The sequence below is a fragment of the Cantharellus anzutake genome (genome assembly GCF_015039405.1).
Source record: "Cantharellus anzutake strain C23 chromosome Unknown EI90scaffold_15, whole genome shotgun sequence".
Lineage (NCBI taxonomy): Eukaryota > Fungi > Basidiomycota > Agaricomycetes > Cantharellales > Hydnaceae > Cantharellus > Cantharellus anzutake.
In genome coordinates, this window is record NW_024066965.1 from 312,204 (window position 1) to 333,361 (window position 21,158).

Consider the following 21,158-nt stretch of genomic DNA (forward strand, 5'->3'; position numbering starts at 1 on the left):
CTCATATTATTAGCATGCATTGTCAAACAGCCTGTATGAGGCCGTGGACACTATTTCCCACGCACACACCTCGCGCTGGGATGGGCCACCACTTGTATCTCCCTCAGTTTTCAACCGTTTTTCATGGGGTCTTTTGCAATGGAATCGCTCAATCGACCTCTCCATCTTTCATTATTACACCATGATAGGTTATCTAGTGCAATTGTTAACATTGACACAACTCCCATGGCTCAGAGAACTGCATTGCTTACGTTAATTAAACTGTATTGACCCATTCAAAAACTGAATAAAACAATACATTCAAGCTGACTTTATTATATACTAGAGACCTGTAACCCGTGGGGTGCTCGTTCCTCGCACACCCACGGGTTTAGCGGTCTCTAGCTCCTGTGGAGGGCCTTGGGGCTCCACCCCGAACCCCGCTCCTGCGGAGGGCTTGGGGCGCTGCCCCAAACCCCATAGGGGCTCTGCCCCATGCAACGTCATTCTTGTTATATAGTCCCCCTGGTGAAAGTCAAGATGCAATGGGATATTTATTAATCAATTAGAACATCATGATACACTACATTTGGTGTCAAACGATCATGTTGTCCAGGGGGGAAATTTTCCTTAATCTTCTCAGGAGATGTCACCCTTGACAGTGCCACATAAAGTTGTCCATGACTGAAACATGGTGCACGCAAATCAACTCCTACATTCCTCACCAACTGTCCCTGTGCCTTGTTTATCATCATAGCAAATGCCAATGCAACTGGAAACTGGCATCATTGCAGGATAAAGTTGAATTCCCCCAAGTCCGATGGTGTGAGTGTCATTCTTGGGATGAATGCAACTTTCCCATGATGAAACCCTCCAAGGATATGTGCTTGGATGACCCACCTTCCCAAATGCTCCACACACAGGCGTGTTCCATTGCAAAGTCCATCTGTCACTGAGAGGTTGCGCAGGAGAATAATTGGAGATCCCACTTTCAGTGCCAATTTTGAGTGTGGAATACCTGATGCATTGATGGAGTTGAGATACTCCACAGGGATTGGATCTGGATGATCAACACCCTCTTCAACAATAGCAGAATCTGCAGAGTGATAAATTGTCTCCTCCCCTGGAAATCTCTCCAAGATCCGGTTGTTGATGTCATGGACATCAGCGTTGCGTGGAGCAAGGATCATACGATCAGAAAAGTACTGATCTGGGTGGTTAGCAGTGGCAATGTCAGGATATACGACTGTGATAAGGTCTTCAAGTGTGGCACCTCTTGAAATGACCATGGATTGGGGAAGTTGAACATGAGTTGGGGAGTGTTGGTTGCGTCCATGACCCAGATCAAGGAGCCATGCAGCAAATTGGATGACCTCAGGAAGTGCCCCATTCTCCAAACGCATATTCCGTGTCAAATGGAAGACCAAGAGGTTTCTCCAGATGGGAGATTTGCAGAGGGTTTGACCCACAATTGTTTCTCTTGAACCTTTTGGGATGACTGGCAGAACTTGCTGGAAATCTCCTCCAAACACCATGGTCACACCTCCAAATGGACGATTATTGTTGCGTAACTCCTGCAAAGTCCTGTCGAGAGCCTCAGGTATATAACGTGACAGCATAGGGGCTTCATCCCAGATGCATAACACAGTCTGAGTAGCGAGAATGTCACCTAATGGAGAATCACAATGGATATTGCAGGTGGAATCCTCATGTATCAGGAGTGGTATTTTGAAGGTAGAATGAGCTGTGGCACCATCATGGAGAAGAATAGCAGCTACTCCAGATGAGGCAGTGCAAAACACAACTTGGCCACTGCCACGAACGGCCTTGGCAATGAGGTTGTAGAGGAAGGTCTTGCCTGTGCCTCCAGGACCATGGACGAAGTAGACACCTCCCCTTGCATCCCTAACAGCTGCAACGATGGCATCGAATGCGATCCGCTGCTCAGCATTCAGCAATGGAAGTGCATGACGAACCTCCTGATGAAGTGCATGATGGTCATAGCGTCTGTGCTGAGCTAAGAGAGGATTGCCAATGATGTGATCCCAGTCAATCTGTGAATGGGGCATAGAAGGACAGGAGATGGCCATGTCTCTTCCAGCCTGACGCATCAACACTTCGATCAAGTGAAGGCCATAGTCATAGACCTCTTCTTGGGTTGGTGCTTCACGTAACCTCCTCAGAATAAGGATTCGTTGGAGGTCATCACAGATACTGGAACGGAACTCATTCCAGAGGGCTTCAGGCTGAGAGGGATTGCAGTGGAGGAGGATGGAGGTGAAGAGTCGGCGAAGTGTCGATCCAGTTTGAAGGAGAGCTGCTTCTCTGAGGCAAAGGCGCCATTCACCATCATCCTCAAGCAGTCCACGGGCAAGACAGGCTTGGCGAAAGGTTGGATGGATGACACCATCAAAAGTCCTGAGACTCTCAAAGCCAGTGGCACCACGAACGACTGTAAGCAGCAGCCTAAGGTAGAAGCGTTCACCTGAAGCTGGTGCAGCTGCAAACATGCGGCCAATGGCAATGGCAGGTCGAGTACGTGGCTTCCAAACCTTGTCTCCCTTCATCCAGACAAAGTGCTGGGGAAACTCCTGATAGAGGAAGCACCTTGCGTAACCTCGAATATGCCGGTTAGAATTGGCCTTTGATAGAAAAAATTAGTTGGTGTTGTATGTACCCAAAAATATTGCAAATCACTTACTGCAAAGTAGGCTGTGAGCTTTGTCTGCTGATTGCGCCTCAGAATCTCCTCAACATCATCTTCTTCACCAAACATGACATGCTGCATACCCTCCTCATGCACAGGGAGACGAACGATGTTGGGCTTGTGGACATGGAGCTCATACTCCATAAAGCGCCAGAATGCCTCACATGCACCAATCCACCGAGTGTCCAGGTAGACCTTGATTTCATCGTCCCGACCAAGCATGACAGTTACACGGTCTGGACCCTTTGCAAGGTACTTGTGGATGTACTTGGTTGCTGATATTGTGAGAAATTCAGCATTCACATATCAGTGATAGTTGGGTGGGGGATACTCACCTGCATACATGTTTGCACAGAACTCTACGTTGACGTGGCATCCCAAACGGAGCAAGAGATGGGGGTTGTAGGGGACGACATGCCTGTTGGTCAGCTGTTTGCCAGCCTTCTCGACTATCTTCCCATCATCCTGACGGCGATAGCATGGATAACCACCTTCATCCAAGGTTGTAGAATCTTGAAAGGGTTTGGGAAAACCTTTCTCACAATGTCCACCATCATCAAGGCAGCGGTTGCGATCACAGACATGGACCATGCACTGGACGACCAATGCATATAAGGCAGGCTCTGTCTGTGGATCAGGGATTTCAGCCCTAATAACGGCATCGATGTCATTACCATCCCTTGGCTGATGCTCATTTTGGACCCAAATGAGGATATGAGCATGGGGAAGGCCACGCTTCTGGAACTCGATGACATGGATACGTGCAATTGTCTTGCCAAAGAGAGGATCTTTGTCAAGATTTTTGAGGAATGCACGTAGCTTCTGATAGAAGACTCGACAAACGATGTCAGGTCTGTCAGAAGCTTTCTGGCCAGGTTCGAGAGCGGCTTGAACCTCTGGCCACTGGGGATTGGCTGTGACTGTGACAAAGTATGATGCAAAGCCAAAGAAGCGGGTGATGGCCATGGAATCTTGGAAGAGCTGGAGCATGTTGCGAACGCTGCCAGGATGGGAGGAAGGGAGGATGATTCGATGACCGACCTGAGCAGGGTCATTATTATTGCGAACAGCATCGATGAGACCTTGGTAGCATTCTGCACGAATGGTCCTCTGGTTTTCCCTGATCCAGTTGAGTCGCATCTGCTCATTTGCAGCCCAGTGATCGACCAAATACTGTAGGAATAAGCGGCCTACAATAACATGTGAGTGAAGTGATCATATATATATAGTTTAGAATTACATACCACCATGCAAAAGAAGGCTTGAGTCTGAGACCCACTGACCGTTCTGATTTTGGATCTCACGCTTGAACAGGCGATAGGCGTGGAATCAAGTGTGAGAGACTTTAGTGACCTTCCTCCGCACCACAGCGATGCCTGGTCCCTCATCCTCATCATCCTCATCATCATCATTGTTGCGCTCATCATCTTGACCTTCACCCTCATCAGCAGCTTGGGCATTGTGGAAAGGGATTCCAACATGCCAACCACACTCTCCATATGGAAAAAGAAGGACATAGTGGAGGGGAGTATAGGCAGGATGAGTCTCAGAAATGCGCTGAAGTGGGCCACCAACTCGATGTAAAATGATGTCACGGGTGTTGTCAGCATCTGTACCATCTCCAGGAATGATGGCTGCAATCTCATCCACGACAGGAGCATTATAGCGCCGTTGATCTTGCTGGATGTCAACATGGATGCGTAGAGGGAGGTCACGCCGATCAAGAGGGGTATCGCGCATTCGTTCATGCCCAGTTCTGTTTTACAATATATAAGTGCACTGTTTTCTTTGGATAAGAGCTTACTGCATGACTCACCTATATACTTGCACCCAAGGGTTATGCTCCACCATGAGATCATGCAGGTCAAGCATGAGCTGTGGGTCTTGGTCTGCATTCTGATCCACACGGAGCTGGTTCATCTGGCGTCTTGCTGCATCGTCCTGGGGATCATAGATGTAGAGTTGAGCATATCTTGGTTGTTCCCCTTGTTGTGGCAGCAGTGAGCCGATGCAATGGTACAACGTCCCATGGACTTGAAACGTGTATGGCCAGCACCTGGGATTCGCTGGTTCATGCGATTCACAAAACCATCCTCGACTTTCATCCCACATGAGACAAATGCAAGTGCAGCATTATAGCGACGAATGTTTGTTCGAAACTCTCAGGCTTTGGTCTTGAATGCTTCCGATTCATTTGCAGAGTGAGAGTGCACAGTGAGGAGACATTGGAGCAGTGGAGGTGGGGGACGTGGGTGAGGGAGTTGAACTTTTCCTTGCAGACAGCAAGACCCAAAACGTGGGTGATTGACTCGTGAATTTGCAAGTTTCTCCCTCTCCCAGTGCAAAGCGCCACATTGGGGGCAACGAACATTCATTCCACCGAGATTGTCTGATGCAGTATGTATATTTGGACCCTCTTGATATGGGAGCCAATACTGCTGGACGATCTGATGATCTGGATGAAGGGGTACTGGGTGACGAAGTGGGGAAGGAGGGAGATTGTGACCACGTGCACGTGGTGCTGGTGGAGGAGAGGGGAAGCGGCGGCCAAGTGATTGGGCACGGCTTGCGATACCACCTCTAGGACCCTGTTGTGGTCCATGCCCCCCTTGGCTTGGCAAAGATTGGCTACGAACATGGCCTGCTCGACCATGGGGCCTTCCACGGGGCCTTCCACGTGCATTGCGTTGTGGATGAGGGGGCAATTGATTGTATATTTGCAAGCGTTCAAGAGCTGCAGCATCTCCCTGATTTATGCGGTCTAACTTCTGTGCCCACCGATCATGTGGCAGTGGCTGAAGGGGCTGCTGGGAGGAGCAGGAGCGCGCCGTCCTGTTGGAGAATGGAGGCGGCGTTCATCACGGTTTTCTGAGCGGTGTGTACGTCGAAAAGTTTCAGGGCTTGGTGTTTGTTGTATTCGTACTTCAGGCCGTGATTGTCTTTCATCAGCCCTAAAGTTTGGGCATGAAACACAGTTGATGATTGAGTTTAAGAGGGAATCTCACATTGTGATCGCAGTTTTGCAAGATTTTGCAAGATTTCCCCCAGAAGTGGCAACAGAGTGTTGAGTTGCTCAATATTGGGGATATCCCAAGCGCAAGATTGAGTGCTACAGTTAGCAGAGAGCCCAGAGAGTGTGTGAGGGAGAGGGAGAGAGAGAGATGTTGATCCGATCACCGATCAAAGTCACATGACTTGTTCCATTGAATTGAAAAGGTAGCAAAGTGGACAAATGCCATATATCTCGCTTGATACTGGACTAAATGTTTTGAAATTTTGCGAACTATCCATATGGTATCAACGCAAGTACTCGGCATTTTTCTATATTTTTAAGACATCTGTGAGGCGCTGGGAAGCGTTTTCCCACGCACAAATCATGCGCAGAGGTGACACTGTAGTCATATCTCTGTCAGTTCTTATTCGTTTCTCTTCGGGTTTCTTTCAACGGGCGCGCATTAATGTCCTCTACAATTTGTATTATTACCTCAACTCGATATTATGCGATTTTGAGGGTGCCAAGTGAAAATTAATCACATAATTTATTATATCTCGCTGATACTGGGCCGAATGTCCTGAAATTTTGCGAACCATTTTATATAGTATTAGCGCAAGTACCTGGTATTTTTATATATTTTTGAAACATTTGTAGGGTGCTGGGGACCGTTTCCCACGCACAGATCAGCCGCGGAGCTGACACTGGATTGGTATCTCCCTCAGTTCTTGACCGTTTTCCGTCGGGTTTTTTTAATGGGCTCGGATTAACTTTCTCTACATTTGGTATTGTTAGTGCATGTCGTGAATCAGCGTGTATGAGGAAGTAGCACGATCTTTCCACAAATAAACTATGTAGATCAGTATCTCTGTCAATTTTGATTCGTTTTTCGTCGGGTTTCTTTTAATGGGCCCGAACTAATTTTTTGGTCATTTGCTATTATTGGTGCAAGTCGCGAATGAGCGTTCATGAGGCAGTGGGATGGTTTTTCACAATTTTTCACAAAAAAAGCATATACATTCATATCTCTGTCAATTATCATTCGTTTTTCACCGTCTTTTTTTTACATACTTGTAACAACGCCCTTATTATCTTATATCATTGGCGTCAATCGCGAATGAGGGTCTATGAGGCAGTAGATCGGATTTTCACATTTTTTCACACACAAAAGACATGTACATGCATATCTCTGTCAAATCTCATTCGTTTTTCGTCGGGTTTTTTTTAATGAGCTTCTATTAGCTTCCTCTGTATTTTGTATTATTGGTACATATCGTCAAACATTCTGTATGAGGCCGTGGAGACTGTTTCCCACGCACACACTTCGCGCTGGGATGGGCCACCACTCGTATCTCCCTCAGTTTTCAACCGTTTTTCATGGGGTCTTTTGCACTGGAATCGCTCAAACGTCCCCTCCATCTTTTATCATTACACCAAGATAGGTCATCTAGTACAATTGTTAACATTGAAACAGGTCCCACGGCTCAGAGAACTGAATTGACCCATTCAAAAACTGAATAGAACAATATATTCAACCTGACTTTATTATATACTAGAGACCTTTAACCCGTGGGGTGCTCGTTCCTCGCACACCCACATGTTTAGCGGTCTCTAGCTCCTGCGGAGGGCATCGGGGCTGCACCCCGAACCCCCCTGGGGCGTTGCCCCAGACCCCATTGGGGCTCCGCCCCATGCAATGACATCCTTGTTATTATTGTTCCCCATGTGCTAAAGAAATAATGAGATATATGGTGATTATTTATGCACCAAGGGGCCAGCCCCTTGAACCCCTGCTCCTGCGGAGAGCTATTGGGGCAATGCCCCAAGCCCCACTCCTGCGGAGAGCCTGGGGCTGCACCCCAAACCCCCCTGGACATATTTGATTATTTTTTACACCAAGGGGCCAGCCCCTTGAACCCCTGCTCCTGTGGAGGGCCATCGGGGCCTTGCCCGAACCCCACTCCTGCGGAGAGCCTTGGGGCTGCACCCCAAACCCTGCACCACCAATCATACACAGGAATGAGAAATGCCTTTCCCTCTTGGCAATGCACTGGGAGTGAGGCCCTGTTTTCCTTCATTTCCTGCCCATTTCTGCAAACCCACCACCCCAACTGATCAAGTTTTGTCTGGTATTCCTTTGTAAGTTTATAAAACAGTGTTCCCCATATTGCCATGAATTCTTTTGGATTTTATTTTAGGGAGAGCACCTTGCTTTTATTTTTCTGTCTTTTTATTCTATGTTGCCGTGAATTTTTTTATATAAAATTTATTTTCCTTTGTTGTCCCACATTGCCGCAATTTTTTCAGATTTTATTTTATTCAGGACACCTTGGTTATTTTTTTTGGATGTTTCTGCTTCATGTTGTGCCATGTTGCCGTGAATTTTCTCAAATTTTTACCTTATATGGAACCCTTCATTTGATTCTGCTCCACATTTTAATTATTCAATTTTATTTACCTATTTATTTTACATGCTAATAGCAAAATACAAAGAAAAAGAGAGAATACAACAGTACCACCATTTATGGTAGATGCCAATTTCGAAAACATAACCAAACATGACTAATACAACACCACTATTACTATTATTATCTAATTGTATTTGCTAATTAGCGAAAACAACAACAAAAAAAAAATAACTAACACAACAATACTATCATTACTTATTAATAACTAATTAGTGAAAACAACCAAAAAAAAAAATTACTAATACAACAACAAACAACTACTATTTTTATTATTTTATTTATTACTATTCACGATTATTATGACCTATTTATCTACTTTTATTTACCTATCTACCTATTTTACCTATTTATCTATCTATTTTACATGCCAAAGTCACATGGGAGCAAAAAAGGGTTGCTCCCATGGGGGGTTTGAACCGGTTTTGAGTGGGGGTATTAGTACTTTTTCGCATATGTCTGTGCACGGAAAAAGTTGTGGGAGGTTAAACTCATTACTCACATGAATTTCCTTAAACTGAACATATACACGTGATTTTCACATAAATCTCTCATATCTCTCTCAGTTCTCATCTGTTTCTCCTCGGGTTTTGTTCCATGGGTGCGTCTCAATGTCCTCTACATGTTGTATTATTAGTCCGACTCGTCGTTCGGCGATCCTGAGGAGATTACGCCGATTTATCGCATTCCCATGCACAAACTGTATAGTAATCTATTATATCTCGCTTGATACTTTACCAAATGTTCTAAAAATTTGCTTATATATTATCAACGCAAGTTTTTGACATTTTTTCATATTTTTTTAACATGCCGTGAGGCACTGGAAGACGTTTCCCACGCACAGACCACGCGCAGAGCAGACACTACATTCGTATCTCTGTCAGTTCCCATTCGTTTCTCTTCGGGTTTGTTTTAACGGGCGCATGTTAATGGTTCCTACAATGTGTACTATTACTCAAACTTATGATCTTGCGATCTTGAGGGTATGTCAGGGACCGACCCGGGGTCGAGAGCGCCCGGGTGTATCGCCCGAGGCTGAGGGTCCGGTAGGTATGACGTGGGCGCATGTAACAACGGGCCCGAAGCAGACAAGGGTCCCTGGCCACTGAGATTAAAGTGGGAAATGTGTTATTGTTATTATCAGGGGGAGTGTAAGCTACTTGCCTAAAGTGGGAAATGTGAGAAGAAGGTTGCTTCTCAGTTCCCACTTAGGCTGTGTTTATATACATGTGGTTGAAGGCCACGTGGGAAGCACCACATCATCCAACCACACAGCCACCTCCATCCAGGTACCTCCGTAAGAGGTCCTAGGAGCGTCCGGTATGCAGGGGGGTCGTCTGGTGTGTCCGGGTTCGGGCACGTTACACTGCAGCCAGGTCAATGGTACATTGATACAAAGGAAGTCTGTCAGAGACCAGACTTGAGACGAAGGAATGTCTCCATAACGGAGGGCTTTGGCCTCAGCGACTTCTGCCAAGAGCGCTGTGCCTAGTGACACGTCCGTGCCCTAACTTACTGACTGGCACTTAGAACCTAGGGGGGGTAACTCTAGTTGATTTATCTGCTGGGGCGTAACCTATGTACAAGTGGTGTATATATATGGTTACAGCGGAGATGGTTCCACAATTGGCGGAGCCGAACGGAGCGGAGCTAACGGGGTTAAGACATTAGCCGACTGAATATTACCGACGAGTCGGTTCGCAGGGTTAGCGGAAAGGCAGGCGTTAACCCAGAAACGGAAAGGAGGGATAGGCCCGAAGGTGGGCTCTGCAGGGCAGGCGAGTGTATTGCCCAGCGGAGGCGGGAGTGCGCTAGCGGACGTCGGAGCTGTCCGGAAGTCTTCGGGGCTCCGTACTTAGGGAGGCGTAGGTAATAAATTGAAATGAGGGGGTGGTGACCATTGAGGGGTACCGAGAGGTTTGCAGAATACGGGGGCTCCGAGGTTGGTGAGGGGGGAGCGGAGTTAGAACGGAGGGATCGGAAGTCGATGGCCGGGGATGGATATGACAAAGTCGTCCGTGTGATAAGAAAGGAATAAAGAGGAGAGAGAATAGAAAAGAAGGGGAAGAAGAAAGGGAAGGGAAAAGAGGGGGAGGTCGGGAGGAGCGGATGGTGGGGCACCGGGTTAGGTGGGGCTGGGTCAGGCGGGTGTGCCCTGACAGGGTACCAAGTCAGAATAACTGAAAGAATTTATCATATCTCGCTTGATACTAGGCCAACTGTCCTGAAAATTTGCATGCTACTTTGTATATCATTAACGCAAGTACTTGATATTTTTACATATTTTTCAATTACCTGTGAGGTGCTGGAGAACATTTCCCACGCACAGATCATGCGGGGAGCTGACACTGGATTGGTATCTCTGTCAGTTCCTGTCTTCGGGTTTCTTTTAACGTGCACGCGTTAATGTCCTCTACAATTTGTATTATTACCTCAACTCGATATTCTGCGATTTTGAGGGTGCCAAGTGAAAGTTAATCACATAATTTATTATATCTCGCTTGATACTGGGCCGAATGGCCTGAAATTTTGCGAACCATTTTATATAGTATTAATGCAGGTACCTAATATTCTTTTATATTTTTAAAACATCTATAGGGTGCTGGGGACCGTTTCCCATGCACAGATCAGCCGCGGAGCTGACACTGGATTGGTATCTCCCTCAGTTCTTGACCGTTTTCCATCGAGTTTTTTTCAATGGGCCCGTACCAACTTTACTTCCATTTGTTATTGTTGGTTAAAGTCGTGAATCAGCGTGAATGAGGAGGGGGAACGTTTTTTCCACACATAAAGCATGTACATTAGTATCTCTGTCAGTTTCCATTCGTTTTTCGTCGGGTTTCTTTTAATGGGCCCGTACCAACCCCCTGACCATTGGATATTATCGGTGCAAGTCGCGAATGAGCGTTCATGAGGCAGTGGGATGGATTTTCACAATTTTTCACCAAAAAAAGCATGCACATTCATATCTCTGTCAATTATGATTCTTTTTTCGTCGTTTTCTTTCGTACATACTTGTATTAACGCCATCGCCATTCTATATTATTGGCGCACATTGCAAATGAGGGTGTATGAGGCGGTGGGACGTTTTTTCACATTTTTTCACACACAAAAGACATTTACATGCATATCTCTGTCAAATCCCATTCGTTTTTCGTCGGGTTTTTTTCAATGAGCTTCTATTAGCATCCTTTGTATTTCGTATTATTGGTACATATCGTTAAACAGCCTGTATGAGGCCGTGGAGACCGTTTCCCACGCACACAACTCGCGCTGGGATGGGCCACCACTTGTATCTCCTTCAGTTTTCAACCGTTTTCCATGGGGTTTTCTGCAATGGATGCATCATGATCACCTCTCCATTTGATATTATTACACCACGACAGGTTGTCTAGTACAATTGTTAACATTGAAAACGCTCCCACGGCTCACAAAACTGTATTGCTTATGAATTTAATTTGTATTGATCAATACATTCAACCTCACTTCATTATGAGACTAGAGACCTTAAACCTGTGGGGTGCTCGTTCCTCGCACACCCACACGTTCTTCGGACTCTAGCTCCTGTGGAGGGCATCGGGGCTGTGCCCTGAACCCCCCTGGGGCGTTGCCCCAGACCCCATTGGGGCTCCGCCCCATGCAACGACATCCTTGGTATTATTGTTCCCCATGTGCTAAAGGAATAATGAGATATATGGTGATTATTTATGAACCAAGGGGCCAGCCCCTTGAACCCCTGCTCCTGCGGAGGGCCTTGGGGCTGTGCCCCAAACCCTGCTCTATCAATCATGCACAGGAATGAGAAAAGCCTTTCCCCCCTCTTGGCAATGCACTGGGAGTGAGGCCCTTTTATTTGTTGTTTTTCTTCATTTTCTGGCCATTTCTCCAAATCCACCACCCCAACCACCTCCCATCACATGAAATTCCTTTGTACTCTACTTTAGGCGGTTGGTTTGGATCACTGCATTTACACAGGTCAGGATAAAGGTTTGAAGGCAGGGAGTTCCAAGCAGTCTCCCTTGCCATCTACTCCCAGTCCTACCAGTTCCTGTCTGTATGGGTGGATGAAGCACACCTATATTGGAACCCCCTACTTTCCATTGCCTAGACTTGTGCTATGTTGGTCACACTCACTGCCACACCATTGTTCACTGGTCATAGGGATCTTTTCTATCCATTGGCCATCTTCTGAACTTCAAAGACCTCTGCTCAGGGGCTGCAATGGACAAGAATAAGGCCTTTTCCAGCAGCATTCAAAAGGCCCATGCTTCCCACTATAAAGCATTGGGTGACATCGAGGATCAAACTTCCACCAATGAGCTCAGAAACCTGGTCAATGTCAGAGACCAGACTTGAGACGAAAGAATGTCTCCGTAACGGAGGGCTTCGGCCTCAGCGACTTCTGCCAGGAGCGCTGTGCCTAGTGACACGTCCGTGCCCTAACTTACTGACTGGCAATTAGAACCTAGGGGGGAACTCTAGTTGATTTTTCTACTGGGGCGTAACCTATGTACAAGTGGGATATATATATGGTTACAGTGGAGACGGTTCCGCAATTGGCGGAGCCGAACGGAGCGGAGCTAACGGGGTTTAACCATTAGCTGACTGAATATTACCGACGAGTTGGTTCACGGGGTTAGCGGAAAGGCAGGCGATAACCCAGAAATGGAAAGGAGGGATAAGCCCGAAGGTGGACTCTGCAGGGCAGGCGAGTGTATTGCTCAGCGGAGGCGGGGGTGCACTAGTGGACGTCGGAGCTGTCCGGAAGTCTTCGGGGCTCCGTACTTAGGGAGGTGTAGGTAATAAATTGGAATGGGGGGGTGGTGACCATCGAGGGGTACTGAGAGAGGGAGGAGCGGAGTTGGAACGGAGGAATCGGAGGGACTGGAAGTCGATGGCCAGGGATGGATATGACAGTCAATGCACAACTAGAACCAGTTTCATGGTTGAAAGGCTCTTTTAAGAGTCATTTGATTTGGGGAGTCTAGGGATTTTCAAGGAAAGCCACTCATTGGGCTGTGTGCTCACAAGCACTTGGTCATAAAGATCACCTTATCACCCAACAAAATGGGTTTGATTGAGCAAGCACACAAGGACTGCAAAGGCAAAGGAAGGTTAGTCACCTAAGCTGTATGATGTATAGTGTGTTATGTTAATGCTTCTGTTCAGAAGGGGTGGTGCTCTTTTTGATCCTTGGGTGAGCCTGTGTGATTCTGTTGGATCTTTCCAACCTAACATGATATTTTTTAGGCCTTCTATTTCTATTCTTGACCATGGCAGGAAAACATGTCTCCAGGACTAGACAAGAACTGTCAGTCATTTGAAGGGTGGGACCAAACTCAAGGCTCTTGTGACTCTGGCCTCCATTTTTGTCCAGTATGGGAATGGAGTAGACCCAATAAACTTATGGTCTTGGATAAGCTACTTGATGGGTTCAGTGCTGGAATCTATCATATTCACATCCAGACCCCAGTTAAGTTTGCAACTATGCCCCTGGTTGCCAACTTTCTCAAAGGGGATCCTTTGCTGGTGAGCTGAGAGAATGCGGCAAACCCTGTGGTCACTGAGATGGGCGATTTGTGCTGGCAACCTGCCCAGATCACTGTGACTGTCAGTGCTGTGGTCATCATTCATCAAGGAATGGGGGATAGCTGTGGGTGCTAACTCTACTATATTGAAATATGTATAATTCTATTGTATTGAAGACTGAGGACCAGTGAAAGAGGTTACAGAGGTTGACAGTACAGAGGTTGACAGAAGAAGGTGAGCTTGCAGAGGATGACAAAAGAAAGGTGGTCAAAACAACCTGCCCCAACCCCTGAACCATACTGGTACTTGTTGTAAACCCCCTCATGTTCAATTCCCTCCTGCAAAAACATTTCAACCTTTGGACTTATGAAGTTGCTGGCTGCACTCTCCAGATCCTTGGCCTCAGAGGCAAGCATCCAAAGCTCATCAGCTGCAGCCAGAATCCAACCCTTCCTGCCATGAAAGGCTTGGAGTTCCTTCTCCAGATCCCACCTCCCAGAGGAAGGACCATCACATAGCCCCTTAATGGGCTAAGTAAGTGGTCAATGATACATAACTTGAACATAGAAATTGCATACTCACCTGGAACCCTTTGAGCCCACCTTGGAAGAACCAGCTAGTACTAAATTAACATGGGCTCTTTAGTTCACTATGAGATGTGCCTTACATTAAAAACCAGTCCTCATAATGAGCTGGCACAAAATCCCAGGCATTTCATCAAAGATGGATTCTACCACCAGACATGAATCTATTCACAGGATCAATACAGTGTGTAGATAGAAATATGGATGCTCATGTTTGATATCTCTCCATAGACAAGAAATAAAGGCATCATTGAGACAAATTAATTCATGGCAACTGCAAAATTGGTCACTTTTGGTTCTGGGCTCTGTACCTTAAGACATACACTCCTCATGGAGTTCCTCCAGAATCCCATTGGCAGCTGCTGGGATACTGGCATCCCAGTATACTTGCAATCTCACTATCTGATGACAGTGTGAGCTAGCTAGAGTAAAATGTATGATAGCCCTTACTTGGTCATCCCAAAGGAGTGGCATTAGCATCAGCCTCAGGCAACCCATTCAACTTGGAGCACTCACAGATTCTGATGGAGGCCTTATCTCAACTATCTTTCCCTTGCCTCCATGTGTCATCAAAGTCCTCTCAAAATATGCATCCCCTCTTGGTAATTGAGCATCATCCATCCAGTACACACTGACAAAGTCTCAACTGCATCCTCTGACACATTATGAAGGAACAGCTTACACATCATGGAGGTGGTATTTGTACTCTTTTTCTCCTTTCCACCACACATGGCCTTAGAGTGTTGATGCAATTAGCATGAAAGGCAGAAGCCTTTGATTTTTAACTCACCTGAAAATTCATGCTCTGACGTAACAGCTTGTTGAGACATTGATGCTTATTTCATGAGAATGACAATGGCCATTTTGCACACACATATATCCATATTATCTTTGCACTACTGGTGCCAAAATAATGAAGCAGATAGAGCTTTTCAAGTAATGATGCTGGCCATTTAACATGCATTTCCAAAGCTTCCTACCAAGTTTGAGACCATGGAAGAACTCCAAGTGGCTATGGAGATGTATTGAGTGGATCAAGACATTTTGTTTGTGGATAAAACTTGAGTGCAAGGCAAGGTTTTGGAGGTACACATTATCCCAGAGACTTCACACTACAATCCCAAACAACTACAAACCCTTATTTCCATATAAGGAAATTCCATGAAGGAAAATTTCCTTTTATAGAAACTTAGTAGGACTACTAGGATGGAAGAAAACATATTGGGTCACCATTGGAATCAACTGCCACAGACAGATTTCTGTGGCAGCTGCAAAGAACTATCAACAAAGTGGTGAGCAGAAGATATAAATAAATAAATAGAAATCATCACTCACATTGTGCATTCCTTGGTTGTGCCAAGGCTTGAATGCTATCTCCCTGTGTTCTGCATGGAACCAAGGTATCCAGTGCAGGATTCTGAACATCTGCCTCAGGGCACCAGACTTCAGGCAAGGTTTGATTGCAGACAGCTGTGAAGTTCCTCATCGCATCCGGGGTTGGGGGTGGGTCCTGTTCCAGTATGACCAGCACCACAGGCATGAAGTCTGCCCATGTCAGAGGCACTTTGGCCTGTTGAAGGTTATCCTCCAACAACCAGGATTGAAACATGATCCCATCCTGAGAGACCTCTGCAATCATGTGTTGTGTGTGGTTAGCGAATGGAATGCATACATATTGTAGATATCCTTACTCTTTCCATATAATGCTACCAACCACCATGCATTGGAGGATGCATGGATCGATCAGATCTGTGTGGCTGACAGACCCTGGCATTCATGTTCCTTGACCAGAAGGTCCTGGATATACCCAAGCTCCATGGCAATCACCACTTGCAGCACAGCCTTGCAGTGCTGCCCATGGATGATCTGGATCAGTTCATCTCCAGCCAAGAACCCATTCGAATCCACCTCGATCAAGTCATCTGTGGGCAGAGCCCAGCCATGGTGTACTGCTCAATGTCCTTTGTCACCATGTGTGGTGGTGCTCTGCCACCCAATGCCAGCTGACCTCATGGTTGTGTGGCAGGAGGTCCATTCTGGACAATGGGACCTATGAGTTGGAAGGGTTGGCAGAAACAAAAAGGGAAAACTCAACATGCCTTTGCAAACCCTTTGAACAATGCATGCTTCAATGCATCATAGTCAGCCTGGGACATGGGGATGGTGTTAGAGGTGGAAGCCATAACTGGAGGAAAATAATGGGCAAGTGGATCTTATATACCTAGATGTGACTGTGATGATGATTCTGTGGCTGTGATTCCCTATGAAAGGGGCCAACTCATATCATAACCCCATGAAGGAAATGTGGCAGTGCTCCCACCTTATGCATCAAGATAAATTTTTCTTGATCATGTGGTCAAGTTGGATTTTTCATGTGGCACATCAACACACATGGCATCAATGAATAAATTATGGAGAAAAATGGAAAATATCATTACAAAAATGGTGCCTCATCATTTCTTACAAGGGATAGGAGTTTACAGGGGATTTTACAGGTGGTTAGACATAGTTAACAAGTGGGGTTCCTGCATACATAGCAGTTTCCCCCTGGTGAAAGTTTCACCTGTCTTGGTGCCACATGATCAAGAAAATATTTACTTGATCACCTGATTTGCAGATCCAGAAGGTATAAAGGTGGGATCCACTGCCTCTGTTTCCTCTTTACCACCTCAACTTCCTCTTCACTCCCTCTTTACCCACCTTCAGATGTGAGTTTGGGACAGCTTTGAGGGAGTTCATCACTGACACAGGCTGCCCATAGCATGAATGCACTTCCAAATGAAACTCTTTGTGAAATTGCAGAGCATTGCAGAGCATTGCACTGGCATGCTCCAGACCCTAATCACACTTTCCCTGGTTTCCCAATGTCTTCATGCCACCATTCAGTCACACATCATGGCTTGACCAGATCTGGGGGTGTTGGTCCACCAGGCAGAGATAGAGTGGGACCATCAGGGTCAGCCCTCAGTTGATCCAGAGGAAGTTGACTCCATGCAATGAGCTGGGGAAGAGATGGGTGTAGGCCCTCTTGCCATCTCTGGGTTGTGCCACACATACTTTGCATTGATGCTCCATTTGGTCCCCAACTTGAGGGTCCTATGCATTCACATACCAGAATCACCTTATTTCTGGCATGGGCCTGGAGATCTAACCAAATGGATCGGCTAAAGGATCCCTGCAGGGCTTTGTTCTCTGAGGGAAATCTCCCTGTTCTGGGATGGGTTCAGGATGGATGACATCATGGCTTTGATTCATCTCCCAAATCTGTCTACCATCTCTCTATGTGGGTTGAGCAGGACTGAAGGCAGGATCACTGGAAGCAGCCCCTGCCCAAAAACCTCACCCTTCATGTGTATGGCCATCCTGAAAGGGATGTTTATGGGGATGCAGGGGGTGTTGTTGGTGTTGTCAGAATGGCTTGGTCACTCAAGAAGTTTGTGTGGGAGGATGAGGAGATGGAAGAGGGAGCACTCTGGACACTCAGATTGCACTGCAAGACTTTGAAGATGCTGCTGATCTCCATGCCATGGCAGACATGGCTGTCATCAATGAGCTGGGAACCTCTCCCCTTTTCAATCTTCACATCCTTGAGATCCCTTGGGATCCCTTGTTTATTCTTGCAGGATTCTCAGGGTGGACAAGTCAACCTGTTCAGCACTCTTCCAGGGAGCTTGGAAGCTGTGAGGTCTCAGCACACAGAGCCATAAGTGATACAATGGTGTGTATTTTACAGTAGTGTGTAAGCAGTTACCCAGAGGTTACTGCTTACCCACATGACTATATGTATCTTAATTACATATGGCTCAGGGTTTGGGGCTATTGCCCTGACATCAGCACACGAGGCTGTAAGTGATATGATGATGTGTATTTTATGGTGTGTGTAAGCGGTTAACTGGAAGTTGCCACTTACCCATGTGACTATATGTACATCGTAATTACATATGGCTCAGGGTTTGGGGCTATTGCCCTGATAGCTTGCCACCAGTATCTGACCAAAGAGAGTATCCCACTCCTTCCTCTTGAGTCAGATCTACCAACCAGCCTCCCTGATGAGGCCAGTGACAAGCGGAAAGTGATGACTTGGGTATCTCATGCTCTCAGTGTTCTAACCGATGAGTCTGAGTCTTCTGCATATAAATGAGCACAATGGGGAGTTCACCATTTCCATTGGTCACTACAGGCACATCCTCCTCTTCTTGATCCACTAAATTGTTGGACTTGGCTCTGAAGCACCAGAGGAACTCTGACTTCCATGCTGTTTCGTCAAATTTCCTGTTTGCTGCATGGGGAATCTCAATCTTGCTTGAAGATGCACAATTATGGAAATCTTGAGTATGTATGTAAGTATCCAAGTGTTCTATTGATGCTGAAATCTTTTAGGATGAATGCCTAGGATGGGGATCCAACCACCAGTACATGTCTGTCATGTTTATGAGAGCCGATATTCATCTTGATTAGGGGAAATCCTCAATTTGGCACACACACTCTTTGTCTCCCCCCTGTCTCATGCTCCCAACCTCAACAGCCACTGGCACACAACTTCTGCCAGTTTCTACCCTTCTCAATAATGCATGCACAGGTGCATTGATGCATTATTCTTTGCCTTTGAGGCTTTACATGGAAAATGTTAGAACCGTGCGGATTCAGACGACTCTGGAGTGGAATCGGAGACTTAGCGTGGAAGGACCTCAGCCTCAGCGACTCAGGCGGAGTGCTGTGCCATTGCTGGTTGTCCTAGGGGTCCCTAATTTCGGATCTAGCAGAGGGAAAGTCTCTTGGGGGGAATTCAAGTCGATTTCGGACTGGGGTTACAAGTTACTAGGTACATTGTATATAAGGAGGGGTCTGGAATCAAAAGGAACAAGGGTAAGACGAAAGGAGACAAAGGGAGATGGAAAGAGGAACAACACTGAGGGTCAAGTGTTTGACTCAATGGTGTTTCCCAAAGGAGGAATGAAGGGCCAAGGCCCAAGGAGGAAGGAAGGAGGATGGGAGTCAGGAATGGCTAGCTGACTGAATAGAAAGGAAGCAGCAGCCCAAATAGGAATGAGGGAGAATAGCGGAATTGAATGGAGCAATGCAATAGTTGCAAGGTCCGAGATAAGTCCGGAAAGTCCGAACTTGGAAGTTAAACTCCGGAATATTGGCAAACATAATTAAATGGAATGAGCTAACCAATACAATGGGTATAAGCAGAGGTGGGGTCAAAGTCCAAGGTCGGAGCTAAGACCGGAGGTTCCAGAGACGGAGACGCAAATGGGATTCCGGAGCAGAGGTCCGGAGTCGGGAGCATAGGTGTTGTGTGCTCGTCTGGAAGGTGTCGAGGATGAGGTCGGACCCGGAATGTTCCGGAGTCAGACTGAAGGTGGTGTTGGAGCCGGAGGTGGGATAACCTCTTGGAAGTCGGCAAGGAGGAGGTGGCAGAAGGGAAGTAGGACTCTGGAAGTCAGGTTCGGAGTTCCAGGAGCCCAGAGCGGAGGTTGGGATTGTATGGATATGACAGAAAATGCAGTTTTCCATGCCATCCTCTCTGTGGTATTGAACGAGGGAAGATTGGACAATGCGCAAGCAATCATCATTCATGCATACATGCAGCTTCAAGTGCTGCAAAAAAGAGTAGACAGGCTGTGATGGGCAGGTTTTCCAGGGATGTTGATAAGGAAAGTGACGATGGGAGGGTGAAGGACAAGGGCAGGCAGGATGACAAGGATGAGGATGATGAGGACAAGGATGATGAGGACCAGGATGACGAGGGCAATGAGGGCAATGAGGATGACACAACGATGATGATGAGGATGATGAGGGCAATGAGGGCAATGAGGATGACAAGGACAACAAGGATGATGGGGATGAGGGCAAAGGCAATGAGGAGGATGATTGTTCCACATTCCCAGTCTCCAAGACATACAAGGTTGGCCTTGGCTGGAGAGATGTCCGATTGCATCCCAGCCCTCTTCCCTCTCCTTGTGTACAAAAGGTATCCTCATCTTTTGTCCTTGTGATTTTTCTCATGCAGCAATACAGATATTGAGGGACTTTGATCTCCCTTGTGTCTCTATGCAAGGTATTGTAACTCAGCTGGTGGCACACCCTGAGTTGGACTTTAATGTTTACACAGATAGTAGAAACAGTAAAGGACAACTCTGGTGTCATGTGAGAGCACAGATTGAAAAGAAAAAGACAAAGAAATGAGAAACTACAACACAAGGGACATATCACTGGACTTGGGAGAGGTTTTCTTTCCTGCACTACCCTGACTTGGTATGTGTTCATACTTTCACTGCTTGTCACCAACTCACAACCAGTGTCTTCAGGAACCCATCAGGAAGCTTACCTACTTGTTGGAATGTAATGCTTTGGACAAGGCATGGTGCCCACAAACTCTGCTTCAGACTGCAGCCTTGTCTATTTCAGCAGAGACTTTCCAAGCGCTAGTCAATGATCAAGGGACAGTCCTGGTCATTGGTACTCCTGAAGAAAGCATTCAGGACCATTGCCACCTTCTCACTCTCACTTGTGAGAGTGGTAATGTTGCATGCTTCAGTACATCTTTATATTTCAGATAGACCATATTTGATGGCATGCCCATTAGATTCAGAGAGTGTTCAACCAGGTGATGACAATAAACTGACATGGGAATCACTTGATTGGCTCAAGGAGCACTTGGGTCTGACAAGAATGTGGGGGACTAGCGCTGGGATAGGGTTGGTGATGGGGGTGGCAAGGTGCCATGGTCCGGGTGCTACTGACAATCAACAAAAATCTCTAAAAATCAACACTCACTCCTGGTCACTCTTGACAATCGTCAGGAGTCCTAGGCTGTTCTCTGGATGTGCTCTGGCATGGCTGATCTTCTAGACAAAAGGGTACTGCAAATTGGGAGGCCCCTTCTGAGGGGGGAA

The 21,158-nt window shown here is 46.6% G+C and overlaps 4 protein-coding genes across 4 annotated transcripts; all 4 read right to left on the reverse strand.

The window, feature by feature from the left end:
* Positions 1-7,279: 7,279 nt before the first annotated feature.
* Positions 7,280-7,852, reverse strand: EI90DRAFT_3014888 (uncharacterized protein; the record flags this gene model as incomplete). Its single annotated transcript, XM_039056831.1, has 4 exons — positions 7,280-7,406; positions 7,446-7,547; positions 7,575-7,673; positions 7,782-7,852. 4 exons carry the CDS (start codon positions 7,850-7,852, stop codon positions 7,280-7,282), a joined length of 399 nt encoding a protein of 132 aa, XP_038918119.1.
* A 3,788-nt stretch (positions 7,853-11,640) lies between these two features.
* Positions 11,641-11,792, reverse strand: EI90DRAFT_3049552 (uncharacterized protein; the record flags this gene model as incomplete). The annotated part of the gene is made up of 1 exon (XM_039059698.1): positions 11,641-11,792. A coding segment is annotated over one exon (152 nt), but the record flags the coding sequence as incomplete, so codon positions are not given.
* Positions 11,793-13,869: 2,077 nt separating this feature from the next.
* On the reverse strand, positions 13,870-15,086 carry EI90DRAFT_3178289 (uncharacterized protein; the record flags this gene model as incomplete). Its single annotated transcript, XM_039066355.1, has 7 exons — positions 13,870-14,202; positions 14,255-14,288; positions 14,340-14,364; positions 14,580-14,658; positions 14,773-14,887; positions 14,939-14,990; positions 15,047-15,086. The coding sequence occupies 7 exons, from the start codon at positions 15,084-15,086 to the stop codon at positions 13,870-13,872; spliced, it is 678 nt and encodes a 225-aa protein (XP_038918121.1).
* Positions 15,087-19,426: 4,340 nt separating this feature from the next.
* EI90DRAFT_3121036 (uncharacterized protein) lies at positions 19,427-20,200 on the reverse strand (the record flags this gene model as incomplete). The annotated part of the gene is made up of 2 exons (XM_039063362.1): positions 19,427-19,566; positions 19,846-20,200. 2 exons carry the CDS (start codon positions 20,198-20,200, stop codon positions 19,427-19,429), a joined length of 495 nt encoding a protein of 164 aa, XP_038918122.1.
* Positions 20,201-21,158: the final 958 nt, after the last annotated feature.